This window comes from Bubalus kerabau, chromosome 3 (assembly GCF_029407905.1).
Source record: "Bubalus kerabau isolate K-KA32 ecotype Philippines breed swamp buffalo chromosome 3, PCC_UOA_SB_1v2, whole genome shotgun sequence".
Lineage (NCBI taxonomy): Eukaryota > Metazoa > Chordata > Mammalia > Artiodactyla > Bovidae > Bubalus > Bubalus kerabau.
Window position 1 is genome coordinate 48,523,291 of NC_073626.1, and position 25,695 is coordinate 48,548,985.

The 25,695-nt window shown below is 45.2% G+C and overlaps 1 protein-coding gene across 18 annotated transcripts in view; it reads right to left on the minus strand.

The window, feature by feature from the left end:
* DST (dystonin) overlaps positions 1 to 25,695 on the minus strand; it is a 514,655-nt gene that overhangs the window by 284,087 nt on the left and 204,873 nt on the right. For 17 of the 18 annotated variants that reach the window (XM_055571805.1, XM_055571789.1, XM_055571786.1 and 14 more), the window contains one exon: positions 10,399 to 10,460. In XM_055571805.1, the coding sequence (XP_055427780.1) occupies positions 10,399 to 10,460 (62 nt within the window). Of the gene's footprint in view, positions 1 to 10,398; positions 10,461 to 18,634; positions 18,773 to 25,695 lie in introns of those variants that run through there. The other variant, XM_055571794.1, reaches the window with a different exon arrangement.

Sequence of the window (25,695 nt, forward strand, 5' to 3'; positions counted from 1 at the left end):
GGATGAGATTGGGAGGGAGGTGGGAGGGGAGTTCAGGATGGGGAACACATGTACACCCATGGCAGATTCATGTCAATGTATGGCAAAAACCACCACAATACTGTAAAATAATTAGCCCCCAATTAAAATTAATTAATTAATTAAAAAGAAAAAACCAGTACTTTCTAAACTGTATTTCAGATACAGCCCTGATTATACAAATGTTCAATACAGCCCTGTTGAAAGTAAACAGTATTATCTTGGACCTTTTTAATTGGTGAGGGGCTTCCCTTGTGGCTCAGCTGGTAAAGAGTCCGCCTCCAATGTGGGAGACCTGGGTTCAATCCCTGGGTTGCGAAGATCCCCTAGAGAAGGGAAAGGCTACCCACTCCAGTGTTCTGGCCTGGAGAATTCCAGGGACTGTACAGTCCACGGGATCACAAAGAGTCAGAAACAACTGAGCAACTTTTACTTTACTGATGAGGAATTTACCCAAAGAAATCACTATTCTTCATGATGAGAAGATATTCAGAATTTCTCAATCCCAAGCTATGACTGTCTATATGAAACCACGTCATACTCACCTGTGTTATCTCTTACTGTTTTGAAATGGTCAAGGTTACCAAGTCAACTATTTTTTGCATTTAAAAAAACATGATTTGCTTCTAAACTCTACACTTTTGAGTCTATCCCCTCTCCCCGTTTAACCCTTCCTCTACTACATACACATCTCTTACACCTCAACAGAAATAACTCAAACATCACATCACATTTGTAAAGATATTAGACCAGGGTCCAAAGGTGAACTCAACTTCCCCTTCAGCTCTGCTCACTGGATTCATCCTTCACGCAGCAGAGAGAGCACAATGTCTGGAGTCAGGCAGACTGGCGTGTGACCCTCACTTCTTCCCCAGACAGGTCTCCAGCCTGCGTGATCTCTCTTAGCCTCTTTCCCACATGCATCCTGAGGTCTACCAGCTTCACGACCTGAGGAAATTATGCAACCTCCCTGGGCATCAGTTTCAACACCTGTAACACAGGGATTCAGAACAGTCAGGATGGAGACGAATGAACGAAGAAGGTGTGGCACATATACACAACGGAATGTTACTCATCCGCAAAGCAGAAGGGAACAATGCCATCTGCAGCTACATGGATGAACCTAGAGATGATCATCCTGAGTGAAGTAAGTCAGACAGAGACAGACAAATATCGTACGATACTGCTTACATGTGGAATCTAAACTGCAACATAAATGCACTTTTCTACAAAACAGAAACAGACTCACAGACAGAGCAGACCTGTGGCTGCTAAGGGGAGGCGGGGCTGGGGGGAGGAGAGGGTTAGCAGACACAAGCTAGTCCACACAGCATCAAAGGACATGCCTGCTGCCCAGCACAGGGAGCTATCTTCAGTATCCTGTGACAAATCACAACGGAAAAGAATGTGGAAAAAATGTGAGACACATACAGATGTGAAGTGGAAGTCGCTCAGTCATGTCCGACTCTTTGTGATCCCATGGACTGTACAGCCATGGAATTCTCCAGGCTACCAGAGTGGCTACTGGAGTGGGGAGCCTTTCCCTTCTACAGGGGATCTTCCCAACCCAGGGAGCGAACCCAGGTCTCCCGCATCGCAGAAAGATTCTTTACCAGCTGAACCACCAGGGAAGCCACCAGGGAAGACACACACACACACATACATAAAAAACTGAATCACTTTGCTGTACAACAAAAATTAACATCACATTGTAAATCAACTATACTTAAATTTTTTTAAAAAAAGAATAGGTCCTATCCATAAGAGTTGTTATGAGACGTAGACATTAAGACACAAAAGTGACAAATCCTGGCAAGTGGTTTACTCTCAAATAATATTAGCAGCTATTATTATTGGTAGTAGTAATAGTATTAATATTGTATTAGTTAATATTTATTAATTCATTATTATTTAATAAATACAGCTTACAATAGATATGCAGTAGCTACAATTAGTTTTTAAACCTGCTTATAATATTTGTTGGTTATATCAAATGAATCTGATGGTCTATTATAATATTTATCATTTTCTCTATGACAGGTGCTCTCTCATAGTGTGGCCCTGGCTCAGCAGCAACAGCTTTTTGTTGAAAACCTAACTTCCTGGAACTTATTAGAATGGAAGAGTTTCAGGTCCCTCCCAGATCTACTGAATAAGAAGCCTTGGGCTGAAGCCCAACCATCTACTGTAACAAGCCCTCCAAGAGACTCTGATGTAGCTGAAGTTTAAGAACCACTCATGTAAGTCTACTACTACTACTAAGTCGCTTCAGTCGTGTCCGACTCTGTGCGACCCCAGAGACAGCAGCCCACCAGGCTCCCCCGTCCCTGGGATTCTCCAGGCAAGAACACTGGAGTGGGTTGCCATTTCCTTCTCCAATGCATGAAAGTTAAAAGTGAAAGTGAAGTCGCTCAGTCGTGTCTGACTCTAGCGACCCCATGGACTGCAGCCTACCAGGCTTCTCCGTCCATGGGATTTTCCAGGCAAAAGTACTGGAGTGGGCTGCCATTGCCTTCTCCTCATGTAAGTCTAAGGTCTTGAAAAAAAGACCTTATTTGCAGATTTTAAGAGCTAATACTTGCATTATAGTTTCAGAAAAAGCATTTGTCATTAGTCCTTTATAAAGTCGATGCTTCAAAAATTCTCCTCTACCATCTGTACCCACAGATGGTAAAATTACTCGAGAAGTATGTGATGGCTGAGAACACAGAGCAAATAGAGCTTTTTACCTATTCCCTAAAAGTTATCACCGTATTCTCAGCTTAGGGGTCTACATTTCCTTCCAGCCACCAAATCAATAAAAAATATTGTGATTGATTCAGTGGAGCCATGAAGTTGTTGCCTTTACAATATGTGCAAAGGATATCTCTGCCTTGAGTAAATCAAGCTTTCCCAAGACAAGACGGAACAGAGATTAAAGTGTGATCCTTAGCAGGCTGTCTCCCAGGTGGTAACCACGCAGGTTACTAAAAGGGAGTAGTTCAGTAGTGGAATCCAGGGCCTTTTCCTCTCCAAATGCATTTATGTGTCAATAAAGTAAAACGCGGGCTTCCCAGGTGGCTCAGTAGTAAAGAATCTGCCTGACAATGCAGGAGATGCAGGTTTGATCCCTGGGTGGGGAAGATCCCCTAGAGTAGGGAATGACAACCCACTCTGGTATTCTTGCCTGGAGAATTCCATGGACAGTGGAGGCTGGCGGGCTACAGTCCACAGGGTCACAAGGAGCGGGACACGACTGAGCACACAAAGTAAAACTCAGCCCAAACATCCGACTACACAATGTTAAGGAATAAGTTCACAGTACAGTCAACCAGTGCTGAAGAACGTAACTCCACCATAAATGGTTAGTTAGAGGAATCCAACACAAGGGAAGCACACTATATGAATTCCCCAGACTCCAAGCTTCCAAAAACTGTTCTTCACCTTAAATTATTCCTCTTCAATACAGCCTCTCAGTCACAGCTCAAGTTCTAATTCTGGGTCCAGGCAAACAATGAGTTAAAAAGGAATCTTCTAGTCTTTCAAATGTTTCAGGAAATAAAAGGATGCCTTGCCTCTTGTGTCCTCAGAGCAAGGCAAAAGCTACATCATCAGGACTTAGAGATCTGGGTGCCATACATATGCTCATGAAGTTCTAGACAGAAAGACAGAACTGCATGTGATCAAGAATAACAAAAATTAAACAGTGACCTAAGATGCTCTAGTATATAAAGTCCCATTGGCAGAATGGGCAAAAATAAATACTGTAAATAATAGAAGGTCATCAATTTTATATTTTGGAATAACTCTCTGAGTAAAATTTAGCTAACTGAAGTCACAGGTATTTTCAATAACACCCAGCTCATGTTTTAGCACTACAATTTAAATTATGCTAAAGAATAATACAAAAAAATAATAATAATACAATACTTCCCACCAGGGAAGTCAAAGAATAATACATAATTGTTACTTAACAATAGTTTTATACAGAGATCATAATCTGCAAGGAAAATAATCCACTATATTCCGTGTGTGAAGAAACATGTAGAGGTAGCAGATGAATGTGTTAACTGGGATATATTCCTAAATATATTCTGAAGAATGAGGAACCAAAAGGAAAACATTCTTGCTAGAACAATCAGTTTAAGGACAGGCTTAGTCATACAACTGAAATACCAGAGCACTAAAATTTAAATACACTTGGAAAAAAGCCAGAGACGTCTGCTCACCAACAAACATAAGTTTTAATTAAGCAAACGATTTAAACAAATGTCATTTTAGCCCCAATGTAAAATAAGGCTCTAGTCATTTTTTCTGGAGAGAAAGCTATATGAAAAAAAATCCTAACCAAGTATTTTAAGGAAACAACGGTTACGCGCTTGGATACAACAATAACTTAAGCAATCGTCTAAAAAGTCCGCAGTGTTTACTTTTCTCGGTCAAATCAACTTTGAAAAATTGACCTTGTCAGAAGCTTCCCCCGGGCACTGAGTATACACTAGTTTAGAGCCGGATAAATCCTAACTTCCTGAGTCACGAGGATTAATTAGCAAATAGCTGAAACTGTAAGGTGGGGAAAGTCAACAGTCTAACAGCCTGGAGAGCCGGCAGCACGTTGGTGCTGGTGCGTGCGCCGAGGCGCTCCGGGCGGGGCGGGCGCCTGGCCAGGTCACGCTGCCCGCCTCCCTGCTGACGCGGCGGGACCAGCGCGGCTGGCTGCTCCCCCGTGAGATCGGGGACGAAGACGCGAGTCGTGAGAACCCAAGCGCAGGTACACGGAGTCCACAGGCCCCTTTCTGCGAGGGGAGTGTGTGCAAGAAGAGGGAAAAGGAGGGAGAAGAGGCCTTGGGCCCCAAGAGCAACCACGGATGGGGAGGGGCGTGTGGGGAAAGGACTCATTTAAGGAGATGAGCGAGCCTTAGATGATCGGAGTCTGGAGCCAAGGGTCCCCGCAGGGCTCCAAGGCAAGCCAGCCCATGGATTCTGACCCCCAGCCCCGGCTGTTTCTAAACCAGATGAACTAAGAGGGAAGTGCTTGCAGTCAAGAAGAGACGCGGACGAGGCAGGCAGTGCCCGGGCGTCCCAGCCCTGCTTCTCTGTCTGATCGGCAGCACCCATTTCGGCCTCCTCTTCGGCCACCGCTCGCTGTGGGTTGCCCACCGGCCAGGCGCCGCCTGCCTGCCTGCTCAGCCGAGCGATCGCATCGAGCCCTCCACAAACCCACCACTCCCACTGCACAGGGAGGAGGGCCAGAGCAGCGTCACAGACGATCAACTGCAGGGTCATCTGCCTCCCACCTTGGCCTTACGTGTCACAGGCCGACAGCTTTGCAGGAGACAAGTCTCTTTTCAAAGACAAAATACTTATCAAATGAAACAGAAAATCCCGTGAAGAAGATCTGTCCTGGGACTAAGCTCTCAATCACCTCACTGCCTAAAGGAGCAGAACTACCAGGAACAGTCTTCTTGGAGCCACAACTGGGGTAAAATAATTGCATAAAATTACATTAAAGTAAACACATAAAATAATAACATAGAGCAAAAGTTTTAAGAATTCTTTCAAAAGATGGGGAGCAGCCCGTGGTCTGAGTCAGCCCCCCAGGCCGCTGAGCGCAGGGCAGAGGCCTCCCGAACGCAGTCCCAGCACACAGGTCCCTCTCACCCCACGAACCTCCCCCCTTCTTCTCTTTCTCCTCCTCTGTCCCCACTTTCCTCTCCCTGCCCCCAGGTTTAAGGAGGGCCACACTCAGACAAAGCAGAGCAAGTGCACACACAGAATGACTCAAACGCCTTAAAAATTATTTTATTCCCACTTTTTTCTCTCCTTACCCATCAATTACTCCTTCATTCTGTTGACTCATGGTCACCCTTTCCCTTCACATTTTTAGCATGATTAATTTTATGAAAAACTCTTCAAATAACATACTTTCCGTTCACTAAAAAGGAACACGGTGAGGCAAGAAAGGTAAGAGACTCACTTCTCTTCCGTCCCTGTTTCTCCTGAATATGTTCAGTATTTCAAGGGAAGAACATAAGAAAATCAACACAGAAGAAATATTTCTAATATTGACATTTTAACCTAAAATCCACACACTTATTTTCCATTTCCTGCGAACTGGGTTATGACCAAATGATCTCTGACAGCAGAAGTGTCTTACTTTCCTCTGTCATCCCTTGGGTGAAACACGCAAGAGATGACACAAAGGCTGGCCTTTCTCTGGCCAGCCCAGGACACAAACCTGAACAGCCTGCTGCCCCACTTCTGGGGATATGTAATCACCTTTCCCAGTTGAAGGCAACACTCTAACTTCCAAACAGAAAAGAATAAAATATTATAAAATTATGTTCTCACACATTTGAGTTTTGTGTCAGAAATTTTAGTGCACAATTTTTTAATAAGAGTAAATTTTAAACTCTGACCTACATCAAGAAACAAATATGCTACTTTGATTATAACCCTAACCAGTTGGACTGGCATCTATCAAATGGCTATTGTGTGTAAAATTATTATTTTCCTAATTCTTACTGGGTTACTGCAGAAGCCTTATATCTTTGAGATGTGTTATTTTATTAAAAAAAAAAAAAAGACATCACTTACTCCACATAAATCGAGATGGGCACCCTTGCCACCTTACTCTGAAGGCTGTGTGTGCGTAACCACTAAAGGAAACCACCTTTGGAGGGTTGTTGGAGGGTTAAGTGATTTAAGCACGCATGTGCATTATCCACGCAAGGCACCAGGATGCACCCTAGGAGTGGACGATGCAGCCTTGTCATCAAACAGCTCAGCTAGCATTTTGAATTTTTAGCAAAGGCACTTTCCTTAAACTCATTCATCCAGTTTACAAAATGCTCATCCAATGAGTGGTCCAGCCCAACACATCCAGTAGACGGTGGGTCCCCACTAGCATCCATCTCAGGCCAGCAGGGCGTTCCCATGGGGTCACCCTCGTGAGCTTCTATCCTCAACTGTCAGCACTATATGGGGCTTAGGCTCCAGGGACATGGGCCAACCCTCTGCACCACCCCCCCCACCCCCCGATGGCCACAGTCACACAGACTGCCAGGCCAGACAGGCACATGCAGAGATGCTCCACATTACCGATTATCAGAGAAATGCAAATCAAAACTACCACAAAGCACCACCTCACGCCAGTCAGAATAACCACCATTAAAACGTCTACAAGCAACAAATACTGAAGAGGTTGTAGAGAAAAGGGACAACTATACAATGCTATACAATGCGGGTGGGAATGTAACCTGGTGCAGACACTATGAAAAACAGCGTGGAGGTTCTTCAAAAAACTAAAAATAGAGCTACCACATAATCCTACAATCCCACTCCTGGGTGTAGATATGGACAAAACTGTAATTCAAAAAGATACATGCACACCTATATTCTTAGCAGGACTATTCACAATAGACAAGACATAGAAATAATCTAAATGCCCATCAACAGATAAAAAGATAAAGAGGTGGTACACACATACAATGAAATACTACTCAACCATCTGAGAATGAGAGATGCCATTTGCAGCACTATGGATGGATCTGGAAATTATCATACTAAATGAAGTAAGTCAGAAAGAAAAAGACAAATATCATATGATACCATGTAGAAGGAATCTAAAATGTGACACACCAAGAGGGGTGGGATAAGGGGGCTGGGAAGGAGGCTTAAGAGGGGGATATATACTTGCAGATACACACATATATATACTTATGGCTGATTCACATTGCTGTATGGCCGAAACCAACACAACATTAAAAGCAACTACCCTCCAATTAAAATTTTATAAACTAAACAATAAATAAAATATGACACAAATGAACATATCTATGAAACAGCAAAACATAGCATCTGGTCCCATCACTTCATGGCAAATAGATGGGGAAACAGTGGAAACAGTGGCAGACTTTATTTTTCTGGGCTCCAAAATCACTGCAGATGGTGACTGCAGCCATGAAATTAAAAGACGCTTACTCCTTAGAAGGAAAGTTATGACCAACCTAGATAGCATATTCAAAAGCAGAGACATTACTTTGCCAACAAAGGTCTGTCTAGTCAAGGCTATGGTTTTTCCTGTGGTCATGTATGGATGTGAGAGTTGGACTGTGAAGAAGACTGAGCACCAAAGAATTGACGCTTTTGAACTGTGGTGTTGGAGAAGACTCTTGAGAGTCCCTTGGACTGCAAGGAGATCCAACCAGTCCATTCTGAAGGAGATCAGTCCTGGGTGTTCTTTGGAAAGAATGATGCTAAAGCTGAAACTCCAGTCCTTTGGCCACCTCATGCGAAGAGTTGACTCATTGGAAAAGACTCTGATGCTGGGAGGGATTGGGGGCAGGAGGAAAAGGGGACGACAGAGGATGAGATGGCTGGATGGCATCACTGACTCGATGGACGTGAGTCTGAGTGAACTCCAGGAGTTGGTGATGGACAGGGAGGCCTGGCGTGCTGCGATTCATGGGGTCGCAAAGAGTCAGACACGACTGAGCGACTGAACTGAACTGATGAAACAGAAACAGATTCACAGTCATAGAGAACAGACTGTGGTTGCCAAGGGAAGAGGGAAAGGGAGAGATGGAGTGGGCGTGTGGGGTTGGCAGATGCAAACTGTTACACACAGGATGGGTAGACAGGGTCCCCCTGCACGGCACAGGGAACCATGATCATCATCCTCTGATAAACCAGAATGGAAATGAATCTGAAGAAAATGTATGCTGTTGTTGTTTAGTTGCGAAGTCATGTCTGATTCTTTTGTGACTCCATGGACTGTCAGGCTCCTCTGTCCATGGGACTCTCCAGACAAGAACACTGGAGTGGGTGGCCATTTCCTTCTCCAGGGGATCTTCCCGACCCAGGGATCGAACCCAGGTTCTCCTGCATTGCAGGTGGATTCTTTACCACTGAGCCACCAGGGAAGAAAATGTATGTATCTGTATAACTAAGTTACTTTGCTATACAGCAGAAATTAACACACTGTAAATCAATTATACTTCAATGAAAATTTTTCTTGAAAAAAGACTGGCAGTCCAGCAGCCACCAAAGGGACAGCTTTTCATCCAGAAGCTCACTTCCCCTGGACTCATCTCAGAAATGGAAAAGTCTTGTCAGAGTCTTCAGCTCCGACATCCCACACCCCAGCCCACACACCAGCCCTGCTCTGCTCCAGCCTGTGCAGGGTCCGCTCGCACGGGAGGCACGGGACACACAGGATGACACAGAAGCCAGGCGGAGGGCAGGCAGGCTGCTGGCGTGATACTCTCCATAGGAGTCACAACACACTTCCTCATGAAAGCATCAACAGCAGACCTCTGACCAACGCATCAGAGGATGAGGAACAGAAATCCCAGCAGTAACAGAAATGCCCACAAATTGACCCTCAGATGGGGAGTGGGTGACATGGCTCACCTGAAGAGAGTGTCAGATTTGGGAAAAGGATTCTGTCCATGGGTGATGAGAGGACTAAACCTTGTCACGTCATCTGACATACCCCATGAAATATGCATCACTTTCATAGACAGTTATTAGATGTGATTATAGTATGGGCACCATCTCCCTAGGCTACATGATGGTTTAAATAGGATCTCCAGGACAGCCTAAGAATATAACCATTTTTACCATAATGTTTCTATGTGAGAAAACTCTCTCCAAGTCCCAAAACAACAGACTTAAAATACTACCTCCCTCTAACTTCAGGACTGGCCATAAAAAGCGAAAAAAGGGGACTAAGTTAACTGTGAAATCCCATGGGATCCTTAGATGAGATTTATAGAATCACTGGATTGGTGGGACCCAATAATGCCAAGAAATTGTATGCACGCGTGGTGCACATGTGTATTTCTGAGGAGAACCCACAACATATTCTCAAAGTGACCCATGGAACACAAACAAATATTAATTAAGAACCACAACTATTAACTGTTTCACAGAGAAATGCAGAATAAGCATCGACTTCTGGTTCACATTAAGTGCAAGAAAACTGAGTCTAGACTTCTGTCTATAACCCATCTTTATTCCCACCTAACTCTCCACCATTCACATAAACCTGACACCAGAACTTGCCTGCAATCTTGAGAGGAAAAAAGAGGTTATTAAAAATTGCAGTTTTTAATGCCCTAACATGTAACCTGAGGAGATTTTTGAGAGTCTAATAATAAGAGGTTGGACTGAGGTCACAGACCTCACCGCCATCACTGGGCACTCGTCTCCAACTCCCATCAGGACCCGCAGGCCACACACCAAGTAACAGATGCCTGAAACGAACGTGAAATACTCTAGAACTGAAACTCTGCAGCTGACACGAAAGGTTTTTCTTCAGAGCCATATACTAAAGTACTGTACAATAAATTAAAGTCTGCAAAACCATCCCAAGATGCAAAAGAAATGCACACTGACCTTCATGAGATGCTGATTTATCCATTTTGTAAATGTTTTCTTTTGAACTTTGTCCCGTTCATCTGCAAGGGGGAGAAAAGATATAAAAGAAGGTTGGTAAAAATCCAGGAAGAGGAGACCTTCATTATCATTATGCAAATAAAGAAAAGTAAGATGTTCAAAAGGTACTCTTTAGTGCACTTGAATTTACATCGTGAGGTTTGAGAGACCTCTTCATAATGAGGCGTCTGCCACCACTGACCTCTGCTGCACCATCCTCTCCCCCCACCGCCACCACCACCAGGAAGCCCTCTCACCCCCTCTGCCACCACCACCAGGAAGCCCTCTCACCCCCTCCGTCACCACCAGCTTAGGGCAAGCCCTTGCATGAACTTCCAAAGCACTTGGTCACAGATTACATCCCACTTGGTCTTGAAGACCACAAAAGGTAGGGTCATTTCCATCTCACAGAAGAGGAAACCAAGACCTCCAGCAGTTAAAAGATGTGTCGATGATTATTTCGCAAACACGTAAAGTTGAAAGGCATGACTGAATTCATGTCCTCTAGCTTGAATTACAAACCAAGCGGCTTCTCTGTTAGATTCCCTGTGTTGAACCATCTGGTAACAACGGAACACCTCACTAGATCCTTGGCATGGAGGGTGATGCCGTCCTGGTTTCTAGACATGGTTCAGAGAACAGTGAGGGAGGTCTTATGATTTAGGAGGGAAAGCACTAGAATACTCTGGCTCATCAAGTTATCATTTCAAAGAGAACGCTGATCTCCAACGCCTACAGAGGAGGCTGGTAGCCATACCCGCTCCGTGTCCCACTCCAAGGCAAGAATCCTTGCTGTGCTGTTCCCTCCTCCTCTCTCTCCATCTGGGGATGGCTCTTCCTCTCCCCTCTGCGGTCCTCTTTCCTTTCCTCTTACTGATCCACATCTCCTTCCCTTCCTTGGGGGCAAACAGGCCTCACTCTCTTCATCTCTTTCCCTCCTCATTCTTCGTCCCTGAGTCCCCATAAACTACTGTAACAGAAGGAAAGTATCTCTGAAATCGCTTGCCTAAAAACAGGGCAACCATATGATCCTACAATCCTACTCCCAGGCACAGATCCAAGAAAACCATAATTCTAAAAGATGCATGCACCTCAATCTTCACAGCAGCACCACTTACAACAGCCAAGACATGAAAACAATCTAAATGTCCACTGAGAGATGCGTGGATAAAGCCACAGTACATACATACGATGGACTACTACTCAGCCATAAAAAAGAGCGATGCTATAGCAACACAGACGGACCTAGAGAGTACCACACCGCGTGAAGAAAGTCAGACACAGAAAGACAAATGCCATATGATGTCACTTAAATGTGGAACCTAAAATATGACACAGATCAACCTATGAAACAGAAACAGACTCACAGACATAGAGAACAGACTTGGTTGCCAAGCAGGTGGGGGAAGCAATGGGAGTGTGGGATCAGCAGATGCAAACGCTTACACAGGATGGATACACTAGGCCCTACTGTACAGCACAAGGGACCACATTCAACATCCTGTGATAAACTGTGAGGAAAGGGATACAAGAAGGAATATATATATATATACATATAAAACTGAATCACTTTGCTGATTTAAAAGGTGATGCAAATGAACTTATTTACAAAACAGAAACAGACTTACAGATGTCAAAAACAAACTTACAGTTACCAAAGGGGAAAAATGGGATGGGAGATAAATCGAGAGTTTGGGATTAACATACACACTACTATATATCAGAGAGACAATCAGCAAGGATCTACTGTATAGCCTAGGGAACTCTACTCAATATTCTGTGATAACCTATATGGGAAAAGAATCTCAGAAAGAATGAACATATGCATATGTGTAACTGAATCACATTGCTGCACATCTGAAACTAACACAGTCCTGCTGCTGCTGCTGCTAAGTCACGTCAGTCGTGTCCGACTCTGTGCGACCCTATAGACAGCAGCCCACCAGGCTTCCCCGTCCCTGGGATTCTCCAGGCAAGAACACTGGAGTGGGTTGCCATTTCCTTCTCCAATGCATGAAAGTGAGAAGTGAAAGTGAAGTCACTCGGTTGTGTCCAACTCTTGACAACCCCATGGACTGCAGCCTACCAGGCCCCTGCATCCATGGGATTCTTCAGGCAAGAGTACTGGAGTGGGTTGCCATTGCCTTCTCCAACACAACACTGCAAATCAACTATAATCCTATAAAATTTTTAAAAAAAGAAAATGGTTGTCCTATGTATGAAAAGTATTTATATCTTTTACACTAATTTAAACATAAACAAAAAATCCTGTATATGTCAACTGGGAAAACTATCTATTAGTTACTATTAACTACAAAAAGCACAAATAAAAAAGAAAAAGATGAGTATAATAATAGGGATCGGGGAGGGGCGGGAAGGTGGCGGCCAGAGGATGGCGGACCAGATCCCTCTGTACCCGGTGCGCAGCGCGGCGGCCGTGGCCACGGCCAACCGTAAACGCGCGGCCTACTTCAGCTCAGCGGGGCCCGGGCCGGGGGCCGACAGGCCCAGCAGGTACCAGCTGGAGGATGAGTCTGCCCACTTGGATGAAATGCCACTGATGATGTCTGAAGAGGGCTTTGAGAACGACGAAAGTGATTACCACACTTTACCACGAGCTAGGACCACGTGAAGAAAGAGAGGCCTGGAGTGGTTTGTCTGCGGGGGATGGAAGTTCCTCTGTACCAGTTGCTGTGACTGGCTGATTAATATTTGTCAAAGAAAGAGAGAATTGAAAGCTCGTACAGTGTGGCTTGGATGTCTGGAAAAGTGTGAAGAAAAACATCCCAGAAATTCTATAAACAATCAGAAATATAATATATTTATATAACTGGGCAAAAAAAGGCAAACAATGAAGATGATTAAAATTTATGAAATGAAATTAATAAAATTAATTTTTAAAATGAAAAATTAAATGCCCACAGGTACTCAACCTCACTAGCAAATAATAATAAAATAACAATATATGTAAATAGTTATATATATAAATGTATATAACATAAAAATATACAAAATAATAAAGTAATAAAAATAAGCTTTTTTACCTATCAAGTTGCCAAGATTTTATGAAAAAATAAATTCATATTGACAAGGGAACAGTGGCGCTTCCCCAGTGGCTCGGCAGTAAAGACTCTGCCTGGGGTGCAGGAGACCCAGGAGACATGGGTTCAATCCCTGGGCTGAGAAGATCCCCTGGAGAAGGAAATGGCAACCGACTCCAGTATTCTTACCTGGGAAATCCCATGGACAGAGCCGCCTGGGGGGCTACAGTCCATAGGGTCTTAAAGAGTCGGACACAACTGAGCAACTAAGCACACACATATATGCGTATAGTATATATGTGTATATACTGTTGTTCACGGAGAAGACAATGGCACCCCACTCCAGTACTCTTGCCTGGAAAATCCCATGGATAGAGGAGCCTGGTAGGCTGCAGTCCATGGGGTCGCTAGAGTCGGACATGACTGAGCGACTTCACTTTCACTTTTCAATTTCATGCACTGGAGAAGGAAATGGCAACCCACTCCAGTGTTCTTGCCTGGAGAATCCCAGAAACCAGGGAGCCCGCTGGGCTGCCGTCTATGAGGTCACACAGAGTCGGACACGACTGAAGCGACTTAGCAGCAGCAGCAGCATTGTTGTTCAGTTGCTCAGTTAAGTCTGATTCGTTGCAATCCCATGAATTGCAGCATGTCAGGCTCCTCTGTCCCCCAGTACCTCCCAGAATTTGTTCAAATTCATGTTCATTGAGTCAGTGATGTTATTAACCATCTCTTCCTCTGTCGCCCCCTACAATGTACATATATATATATATATGCATACAGTGGGTGTGTATATACACACATACACATTGCTATTGGAAATGTACTTAGGTTTAAATCCTCTAGAACTTCAGTGTCAACACTCTAGTCACGAGTCACATATATGGCTATTAAACTTTGAATTTAATTAAAACAAAATAAAATGAACAATTCAGTTCTTTGCTTACCCAGTCACAACTCAAGTGTGTACTGGCTAACACTGGACAATACAGATAAAGAACATTCCCACCATCACAAACATTTCTACTGGAGAGTGCTACTCTAGGACAAGTTGCCAATAAATATAAAAAGCCTTAAAAATATAGATGACATATCCCAGCAAGCCCACTTCTAAAATTTATCCTACAGCTAGAATGATGGTTGTGCACAAAATGTATCTATGACAATATAAATCACTGTAACTATTTCAAGACAAAAGTTTTGAAAAAAAAAATAAATGTTCAATGATAAGGAAATGAATAAATAATTTTCAGTAAAGTAATCCAAAGGTTTGTTCAGATCCACATCTTTGCAAGCTACCTAGTGATGGCATGTTACTTAGAGCTCTCTTACCCTTTAATGCCATCAAGAACGGAAGGGGGCAGACCACGTAGTCTCTCTCACGTTTCTCAAGCATTTGTTCCCCAAAGTATCCCCTGGAAACCCTTCCCACTTCCCATCAACGTCAGGGGGAACCAGAAAGACACCTGAACAGAGACTATCGCTGGGTACTGTCAATAATACACTCCCTTTCAGTGAGCAAACCTCTAGCCTAACTTTTTTTGGCTGCGGCACATGGGATCCCATTTCCGCCAACCAGAGACTGAAGCTGTACCCCCTGCGGTGAGCACGGAGTCCCAACCAGCAGATCACCAGGGAATCCCCTAGTCTCATTCTTAACTTCACACTGGGTATTAAAGACTAGAAAAACTGACCAAGGAGATAGAAGGTTGCTGAATCTGAATATAAATGCTTAGAATTTATGCTAAAATTATTAAACTTTCCTTGGGACTTCCCCGGCAATCCAGAGACTGGTTAGGACTCCAAGCTTCCACAGGGGCGAGGGCTGGGTCCCTGGTTGGGGAACCAGGACCCCGCGTGCCATGTGGTCCACACACGAGAAAAGAAACAGGCCTGACCCCCAACGTAAGAACCGCAGGCATTGTGCATGTAACTACTCTGCCAAGACCAACTGCATCAATAATTGTTAACCAATATCACCATCCACAAAATATTTATGAAGTCCCCTGCGAGTCCCCTGGGGCATGACCCAGACCTTAGTCATCTTTATCTACCCCACAGTAGAGGCCATGAAGCTTCTGTGCACTCAACAAACACAGGCCCGTGATGAGAATTAATTATGTTTCCCAAAGGACAATCCTCCTCAGAATAGCAAGGTATAATCCCCTATATACTTAGATACAGCGGTATATATCACTATCATTATTACATCTCTTGAAGCAATAGTGATGTTATAAATATCTTTCAGCCTTGCTATCTCTAAAGTGATCAGAAAGAACCTAAGTAGCCTCCCAGGTCGGAGAAGGCAATGGCACCCCACTCCAGTACTCTTGCCTGGAAAATCCCATGGGCAGAGGAGTCTGGTAGGCAGCAGTCCATGGGGTCAGGACTGAGCGACTTCACTTTCACTTTTCACTTTCATGCATCGGAGAAGGAAATGGCACCCCACTCCAGCACTCTTGCCTGGAGAATCCCAGGGATGGGGGAGCCTGGTGGGCTGCCGTTTATGGGGTCGCACAGAGTCGGACATGACTGAAGCGATTTAGCAGCAGCAGCAGCCTCCCAGGTGGCGCTAGTGGTAAAGAACCTGCCTGCCAATGCAGGAGACATAAAAGATGCTGGTTCGTTCCCTGGGTGGAAGATTCCCTGGAGGAGGATGTGGCAACCCACTCCACTATTCTTGCCTGGAGAATCCCATGGACAGAAGAGCCTGGCAGGCTAAAGTCCACGGGGTCGCAAAGAGTCGAACAGCAATGCTTCTCTCACCTCCAGGGAAGAAAACAGAGTGGGGGCTGGGGGAGCCCTACCTGGCAGCATCCATTATTAACCCTGACCCAGGGATCGAACCTGGGTCTCCCGCATTGGAGGCAGACACTTTAACCTCTGAGCCACCAGGGAAGCCCCCATATTAACCATCCAGTTAGGAATCCAGGACCCTAATGCTAAACCGTCAAGGCAGAAACCTACAGTGTACCATTCATTCGAAAGCCTTATAATCTGGACTTCCCTGATGGCCCAGGGGTTAAGAACCTGCCTACCAGTGCAGGGGACATGGTTCCACCCCTGGTCCAGGAGGGTTCCACATTGTGAGGTGGGGGTTGTGGGGAGCAACCAAGCCCGTGGGCCGCCACTACTGAACCTGTGCCCAGAGCCCGTGCGCCACAACCAGAGAACTCACCACATTAAGAAGCCCGCACGCCAGAATGACGAGGGCCCCCACTTGCCACAACTAGAGAAATCCCATGCACAGCAATGAAGACCCAGTGCAGTCAAAGATAACTTTTTTTTTTAATAAACTACATTTAAAAAATCCTTATAATTCAAGAATAGACAGCTTCCATATAAAGCTACAAAAAAATAAGATGAAAGCATTCCTATAACTATCTACCAAAATTTTATTAATTTACTGAATCATCACATAATAATATGATGGCTTCCCTGGTAGCTCAGTCAGTAAAGAATCTGTCTTAAATGCAGGAGACCCAAGTTCGATCCCTGGGTCAAGAAGATCCCCTAGAAAAGGGAATGGCTACCCACTCCAGTATTCTAACAAATTTACTCTGTCCCATTAAATCTAACATATGATGTGTATCATACAAACTCCTTTTAGTACATAACGATTAATAAAATACATTTGTTTTTTAAAAAAGAATGATATATATATACATGTACTGAATCACTCTGCTGTAGAGCAGAAATTAACATATAATACATCAATTACACTTCAAAAAAATAAATTTAAAAATAAAAAAATATATGTCTTGGGTCATGGAAAGCCATATGCATTGATATATTAATTGCATAATTTACAATGAAAAATTAGAAGCAATCTAGTTATATGATATTTAATGATTATTAAATTCTGATTTTTCCTTTTAAATATATACTTATTTTCTCAAATTAATAAAAACCAGTCCTATATTTTAAGGAACATGAAGAACAGAACACAAGTTCTTAAAAACTACTCACGTACTGGTTAATTTCTTAGCCATGTGACAGATCAAGAAAGCTGATTACATCAAATGATCAAATAATGAGACTTATTCACATAATACAACCATATAAAGGCTTTTTCCATCACTGACGTTTTGTTGTGGTTGATAGTAGCTCAAAAGCACTATTGAAAATGTAAGGTGGGTGTTAGACATTTAGCAGGTCAATACTGAGGTAGTATCTGGGGATTACAGTCCACAACTGAAGTAGTGGGTAAGGCACGAAGACTAACCTGAACTAAATAAATAACACATGATTCATAGATTCTGATACTGTTTTCTAACAATAATAACCTAACCTTTCAAGCCATGGTAACCCTAGATGAGCCCCCTTCAAGTACACCAAAGGAGGGTCTTTTACCCTCAAAGGCTCCCAGGATGCTACGGTAATAAGGAAAGAGTTAACGTGGACTCAGGGCCTCTACTTTCTTTTAGAAAGCAACTTACAACCCGGGAATAACTGAAGTCGGGGCAGACAGTGATCTACCACTTTCCACACATATTATTTCAAGAGGGAGTATTCAAGATGACAGCATCTAATTTTCCAATTATAAGTTTCATAATGGCTCTTTCTTTCACTTCAGTGAGGGAGGTCTAACGCTGAGGTTTATATTTAGGGCGATGTTGCTAAGGCAACACAAAGGAAAAGACTCTCTTGAGTTATTAACTGATTCTGCTTGTTTTACAAGCTATTTTTCTGAATGGAGGTTTAAAACATTCCTCTATTGGAAAAGTACTTCATTTAGAGAGTACGTCTTAAATGAAAACATACATTTATGATCACCTCGTAAAGTACAATGTGGCTGAACATTCCACAATGACAAAGAAGGCAAACAATAGCAGAGTTTGAAAAAACAAAAAGTATAAAAAGAGTATCGATTATTACAACTTACACTGTCTGGTCTTCGGTAAAATCCAATCAAAGCTAAACCACTTTGTATCACCCATAAAATAACTATAGGAGTATCTCAATGCGTGCCCTAGGTCCAACAACAAGGGGGAAGTCCTGTCCAGGGAGCTGCAGGAGTGGTCATGGAAGCCCGCCCAGATTCTGAAAGGAGCCCCGCAGTCTACGACAGCCCCGCCGTGGGGCCCATCGGGTCCTGCACCGCAACCCCTCCCCGACCCTGCAGCGCGGAGGCCAGTGGACAGGTGGCTACTGACCCATGCAGCACATCAGCGCCACCAGCCTCGAGTTCCAGTCTCCATCGTCCCTCAGGACCTGGCCCATCCTTCTGCGGGAAATCTGTCCGGCAGCTCCCTAAGCTTTCCGTACCAGCACTCATGTGTCAGAGTCCTGGCAAGTTTCTGGACAGGAGGGAAAACACTGACTAGACACTCCCACTCACAAGCAGTCAACTCCCCCTTTTAAACAAACATGAGCAAAGCCCGCCTCCGCCACTATTTTGCCCGGACGCAGACAACTCTTACTAAAAAGAAACTAAATCATCTCTTTCTCCTTTGACCCTTAGAGCTGTTCAAATGAAGTCCCTCGAAAAGAAAGTTGTGCTTGCCTAACTTTTTTTGCAACCGGGCAAACCAATCAGATGTTAGATTTCACCACAGCACCAGCTCATCACATTCCCTCCTCTAACACCCCCAGGCAGGATTCCCCCGGGATTAATAAATAAAGAAAAAAACAACCAGCTCAACTAGTTTAACTCATCTCTGACACGCACACCATGAAGGTGATTTACACAGGAAGCTGAGCTTATAGGCTAGACACAAGTCTTTCAGGGGAAATGCCACCGGCAGGTATTTCTTTCTGTACCTTCACACATTTCCACGTGAATCTCACCATGAGTCTTGGAGCTGGATGGTACATCCACATTTTAATGATGTCACAAACAAGGTTGGGGAGATTAAGAAACTAGCCTGAGATTTCAGAGCCTAAGTGGGACCTGAAATCTGATGCCAAAACCCACTTCTTTTCTGTGTCACCAAATGACAGAAGCCCCAATCTAATAATGCAGGAAAAACAAGGAGTCTCCAATTTAAAAGGACTTCACTTTCAAGCATGAAGAAAAATGTCAAGAAATGAGGACCTTTGTTCTAAAGAAACAACAGACCAAGTGTCCTCAGCACAACTCTGTCTGAGACATTAGGCAAATAGACCTGCTCGAATAAAAACTGTGCAAACAGTAATTCCACAAACAACAAACATTTGGCAACAGGGAACCTGCCTCTTTGACCAGGCCAAGGGGAAAGACAAAGCCAGGTGAACATTGGCTTTGAATCTGCTTTGAAACATTCAATTATGATTGCTAAGTCTACTCTAAATAGATTGTGACAAAATTATATCAACTTCTACAAAAGTTTAAAGTATCCTTCACTTTCTCTCCCATTTCAATTGTCTGTTTCAGAGCCCCAAACTCCACTACCAAAAAGCCTCAGCCTACCTACTTTCTTGAAAGACTGTGATAACGTTAGCAAACACTCAGGGAGTGCCTGCTATGTGCCAGGTACTATTTTTACCTACAGACATGTAACACACATAGACTGCCAGGCATGCGAACAAAATCCATCATGGGATCACGCCACCCACTCACAGCAGGATCTGAAGCGCTTAGAGCTTAAACATTTGCCCAGGATCACACAGCCACCAAGGGCAGAGGGTGGGGAGAAGATGCAATCTGCAAGAGCGTATTGCAATATTATCGTTTAGTACTCAGAAAACAAAATGCCAGCTTTTAAAAAATTAACAAAAAGGAAAAGGTGAGGCGTGGCCAAATCTTCAAATTCCACAAAAGATGGAATTCACCTTCTGCAGATCAGTGATTCTAGAGGGTGTAGGAAGGATACTCAGGAGGGCTTCCCAGGGGGTCACACTGGAATTTAGGACAAGGATGAGATCTCTGCATTTACTAATAACGGTCAGGTGTGAATTTTAGAAGACGAGGAGCCACCTGGCAAAAGGCTCTATCCAAACAGAGAGAGAAGGGACAGATAGATGGAAGGGGAGCAGAGGGAAAAGACAAGATAAAGTGTGGAGTCCATGTGAGGGAAGACAGGAGGCAGAGGAAAAGGGCATCTAGGGAATTTCCCTGCTCCTGCCAGGAAGCACCTCTGTGATATAAGACGGTGCAAGCAGCGGGGGGAAGCTGTAAGATTTGTTACAGAAGAAGGAAAACTGGCTGGAAGAAACAGCTGGGATTACTGAGACGACCAGCTTCTGAGACTGACAGGCTGTGACCAGGAAGCTCGGGTGGGCAGGGATGGGGCAGGGCAGGAGTCAGGCCTGATGCCATGGCCCCTACCCCTGCCGTGAGCTTTGCCCCCCATCACTCGGGCCCTGGGCCTCATCCCAGTAACAGCAGCCCCGCCCACCTGTCAGGACCTTCACCCACAGGGGTCGCGACCAAGGACACTGGGACTGGAGATTGAAGGCGCAATCCCATTTTGGTTGAAAACTCTTCCCCAATAACAGAAGCATCATGATGTCCCCATGAGCACAGCTGACATCCAGTTTCCAGCTGGTCCATAGGTCTGTGTGCCGTGCCTCTGGGGGACCACGGATGGAGAGGAAGAAACTGGACATCGTGGATCCCTAGCCAAGCTTTTCCCCAGCCCACTTTGTTAAAAGCAAGACTCTTCAGGACAATTCCACCAAAATCACGCCACTGATCTATTCATCAGTAGAAAGAATAAGATTGCAAACTATCCCAGGACTCCATGGAAGAGAGTAGACCAGTGTTATTTCCCAGTAACTCCTCAGCTTAGTCACGACCTCAAAGTCCCACTGACTTCAAGCCTACAACTGGTCCCCCACCAAGGAGCCTGGTCCAGCTCTGCAGTCCTTACTTCCAGTCACAGCACATCTCGTGCTCTGCATGATGCACGCAGTTTAACACTCTGGGGGAGAGAGGTTCTCTTTTCTTCATTCTCAAGTCCAATTCTTCTTCGCTTAAACAGAATTCTTCCTCTTCTACAAGAAATGACAGCATCAAAACTCTAGGGCTCTCCTTTTATCATTACTGCTTTTATCCGTTAAATTCCCAACGCTGATGATTTTTCTGAGTGTTTTTTATAACTATTATTTGTTAAGATCTGAATCGAAATGAAATTGACATTATTTTCAATCACAGGTGCTCCTTGGTCAGAGCATGATCTACAGTTTATTGCTAGATCTAAGCATGGTTAAAAGCCACACTTCAAAAGGAGACACATCTAAATGATCATCTTCATAGAGAAGGTCTTTACTCTTTCAGAAATCCTTAAACTTTCTCCCAAGGAAATGAAGACAGCTTAAAAAGGAGACGGTGCTGACAATGTACCTCAGACACACAGCATAATACAATCTTCAGATGTATCCTCCCTGACAGTGTATCAGGAAACTATACAATACCAGAAAGGAGAATGAGAAAAAGTTAAAACAAACCATTTAGAAGAAAGTATTAAAAATTATGTTTTAAAATAGTTGGGTAGGAAGAGGGTTTCAAAACTAGTTACACCCCCCAAAAAATGAACATATCAATGGCTGACAAATCTGATGAAGCCCTGATACAACAGATGCTATAAATGAAGTTTAAAAAATGACAAAGAAAATATATGCTATAGATATAATACACACCAAGAATATCCGAAGTAGATGAACAATCCCATTAGTAATCAATAAGATAAAAAGACAGTCCCTCCCTGACTACAAATGATGTCAGCACACAATTCAAAGAAGGAATGAAAAAAGATTCAGAGAAAGGCTCCCCCAGCCTTCCAATCAAGAAACGTACACGAAGCAAAATATTTCATACCAGCATAAATTTTTATAAGAATGACAGTAACTAAAGCAGAGGCAGACAGCTCCATATGTGCAACGGCAAAAAAAAAAAAAAATTATGAGGGCAATTTGCCAGGATCCATTACAAATGAAAACAACTTTCTGCATGAACAATTCTACGTGTAGTAAATCTAAAGAAATATCTGTGTATATATGATCAGCATACAAAGATGTTTACTGTAGCAAAATATATGAAACCACTTGAGTGTCAGTCAGTAGGAGACTAGATGAATGAATCATACCTAATCCACCTTCTAGAATACTAACAAGGGAAAACGTGTACAATATGACATAAAAAGATTGCAAGATATACAGTTAAGTGGAAAAAATGCAAAATTTTATATATATATATATATATATATATGTAGAGAGAGACAGACAGAGAGAAAGGGAATATACACCAAATTGAGAAAGAGCCATTTCATCAAAGGGGCTGAAACTAGAAGGGGAGGGGCGGGTGCTGGTAAATTTCACATTTCATTTTGCATCTTTCTAGATGGAGTGTTTCTACCTTTTACAAGAAAGATGTGCTGTGTAGGACTATTAACAACTGTGAGGAAAAAAGTGTTTCATGTTTTTTTATTTATTTATGTATCGAATACTCTGCAGGAGAAGTAGGCTGGGTCCCTGGGTAGGGAAGACCCCCCTGGAGAAGGAAACAGCACCCCATTCCAGTCTCCTTGCCTGGAGAATTCCATGGACACGGACGGAGGAGCCTGGTGGGGTACAGCCCATGGGGTCTCCAAAGAGTCGGACAGGACTTAGTGAGTAAACAACTCTCTCTAGAGAAGACACAGAGAAAAGACAGACACGGGCAGGCGCATCCACCGGGATCTGAACATGGAGAGAAACACCTGCACTGCGGGCACCTGCCTCAGGCTGCTGGTACTGAGGGGGGGGAGGGGAAGGGGAGACGGGGTTGGGGAGGGGAGGACGAGGGGAGGGGGAGGGGAGGGGGTAGGGCTGAAGGCTGGGGGAGAGGGGATGGAGGGAGGGGTGATGGGGATGGAGGGAGAGGGGAGGGGGATGGAGGGAGGGGTGATGGGGATGGAGGGGGAGGGGAGGGGGATGGAAGACAGGGGAGGGGGAGGGGATGGGGAGGAGGGGGTAGGGCTGGAGGCTGTGGGGAGAGGGGATGGAGGAAGGGGGAGGGGAGGGCGACGGGAATGGAAGACGGGGGAGGGGAAGGGGAGGATGGGGCGCGGAGAGGGCTGGAGGCTGGGGGAGAAGGGCGGAGCAGCTGGCGATGCCTCCTCAGAGGGCGGCGCCCAGGCTGGGATACGCAGTGATGAGTCTTTAGAGACCGTGAAAGGAGAACCCATAACAGAAAATATTCAGCAATCAACCCCCAAGTGTAATCGCCATGGAACAAAACGCAGTCCAATTCTGCCCAGGTTGTCAGGAATCCTGAGGCAGGGCCGGGGGAATGTGCTCCGCAAGCTGAGGCAGGGCTGACGCGGAACAATAGCCGCACGAAGCCCGCCCGCAGACGCCCTCCCGGGTCCCCCGCCCCTTCAGCCTCGGCCGCGTGCTCGCTGTCAGGGCGGCAGCTGCGGACCCGGGACAGGATCCATAGGGTCGGCGGCCGGAAACCAAAGGGCACTGATGCGTTCTGCTCGGAAGAAGACTTCGCTGGTATCTGTTCTCACGACTGGCCAAGAATTGGCCAAGGATATAAAACTGCCAGCGTCTGCTTTTAATCTACCTTCTCCCCCTGAGCATCCTAAAAACACAGGAACACGAGAACACCAAGAACCTTCCAGGTGCAGCTACACTGCTGGAAGGTACGTGACCGCTGCTGTTCTGAGGCACCACGCAGGACACAAAGTCTGCACAGGTCTCTATCTGTGTTACACTCGCCCAAGGCTGTGGAATTACAGGGTGACTCACATGTACTTTCCCTCCTGTAAGAGCTGGGCTAGACCCAGAGAGGGTCAGCGGCAGGCTAAGAAGGTGGAGATCACCAAAAACAAGACCCCAAGCCACTGGGAAAGCATCAACCGAGGCTTGTTTCACAGAGAGGCTGCCTCCTGCCCAGGGCTTTTATTTCAGGGTAGCTTACAGCTTGTGGGGGCACCTGTCTCAGTTACAGAATCAGGAAGCATGCCCGTGCACTTCAGGAGCCACAAACCAGGTGACTCAACGCACCCCAGAAGGGCTCTGCCATGACCCACCCCACCCCATCACCACCACCATAACCACCACACTCACTACCGCTTCCCCCCCACCCCCCTACACTGTCCCCACCCCCATCACCCCACCCCAGCCACCAACTACCACCCCACCATCACCCCCACCCCATGACTATCCCCACCCCCATCATCCCCACCCCATCACTATCACCACCCCCATCACCCCACCCCAGCCACCAACTACCACCCCACCATCACCCCCACCCCATGACTATCCCCACCCCCATCACCCCCACCCCATCACTATCACCACACCCATCACCCCATCCCAGCCACCAACTACCACCCCACCATCACCCCCACCCCCATCACCCCCACCCCCATCGCTACTATCACCACCCCATCACCCCATCACTCCCACCCCATCACCCCCATCACCCCCACCGTAACCACCACCACACGCCCCCCACAGGCCCTCCCAGGATCGCTGAAGAGCAAGAGAGGCGGGCAGATGATTAAGCATCCGGGGAGCCAGGAGAGCACCCCCTGGGGCTTACGTCGTCTTGTGCGGAGAAGATCTTCAAACCCGCGTTAGCCAGGGCTGCATTCTCCCAACCAGAGCTCACCCAGAACACCCCAGATAACAAAGGAGGGAAAACAGCTCTGACTGAAGTCAGAGGAGCAAAGAGCTTCTCCCCAGGTTATCCACCAGAGCATCACCTTGGGTTGACCATTTCCACGCCTCCACTTCCTACAGCACTGTTGCCTTCTCAACAAAGTTTTTTTCCTTGAAAACCGAAGGCAAGTTTCAAAAAAGTGGATCCTCAGAGACACTTCCCAGAGTTTCTAAAGACTCTATGCACCTCTATCATATACTATTAGAAGAGTGCTTCCAAACGTTCCGATCCCATGACCTCTCCCCACCCGTCTTTATAAGAAAACAACATGCCTATCCTGGCCCCCAAAAAGAAGAAAAACATATAATAAGATGAAAGTCAAAGCACATTTATTAATGATACATTACATAACGGAAGTCAGGGCTCAAAGAACAAAGAGAACCTGAAGGATCACGTGCCAATGGTACCAGAGGCTCTCAAGGAAGTTTCACTAACAGCTGACTGTGTGGGAAAACGGGCGCCCTGAGGTGCTGCTGATGGCACCTTTGGGGAGCTGGTGACGGTGACATGGGACCCTTTATAATGCTCACAATGCTCTGTGTTCTGACTTAGTAAGTACAATGCCTGACATAATCCAGCACCTCCCGAGCCACGCCCTGCCCTAAGCATTTGATACTTCACCCTGGAGATCTGCTGTTCTCC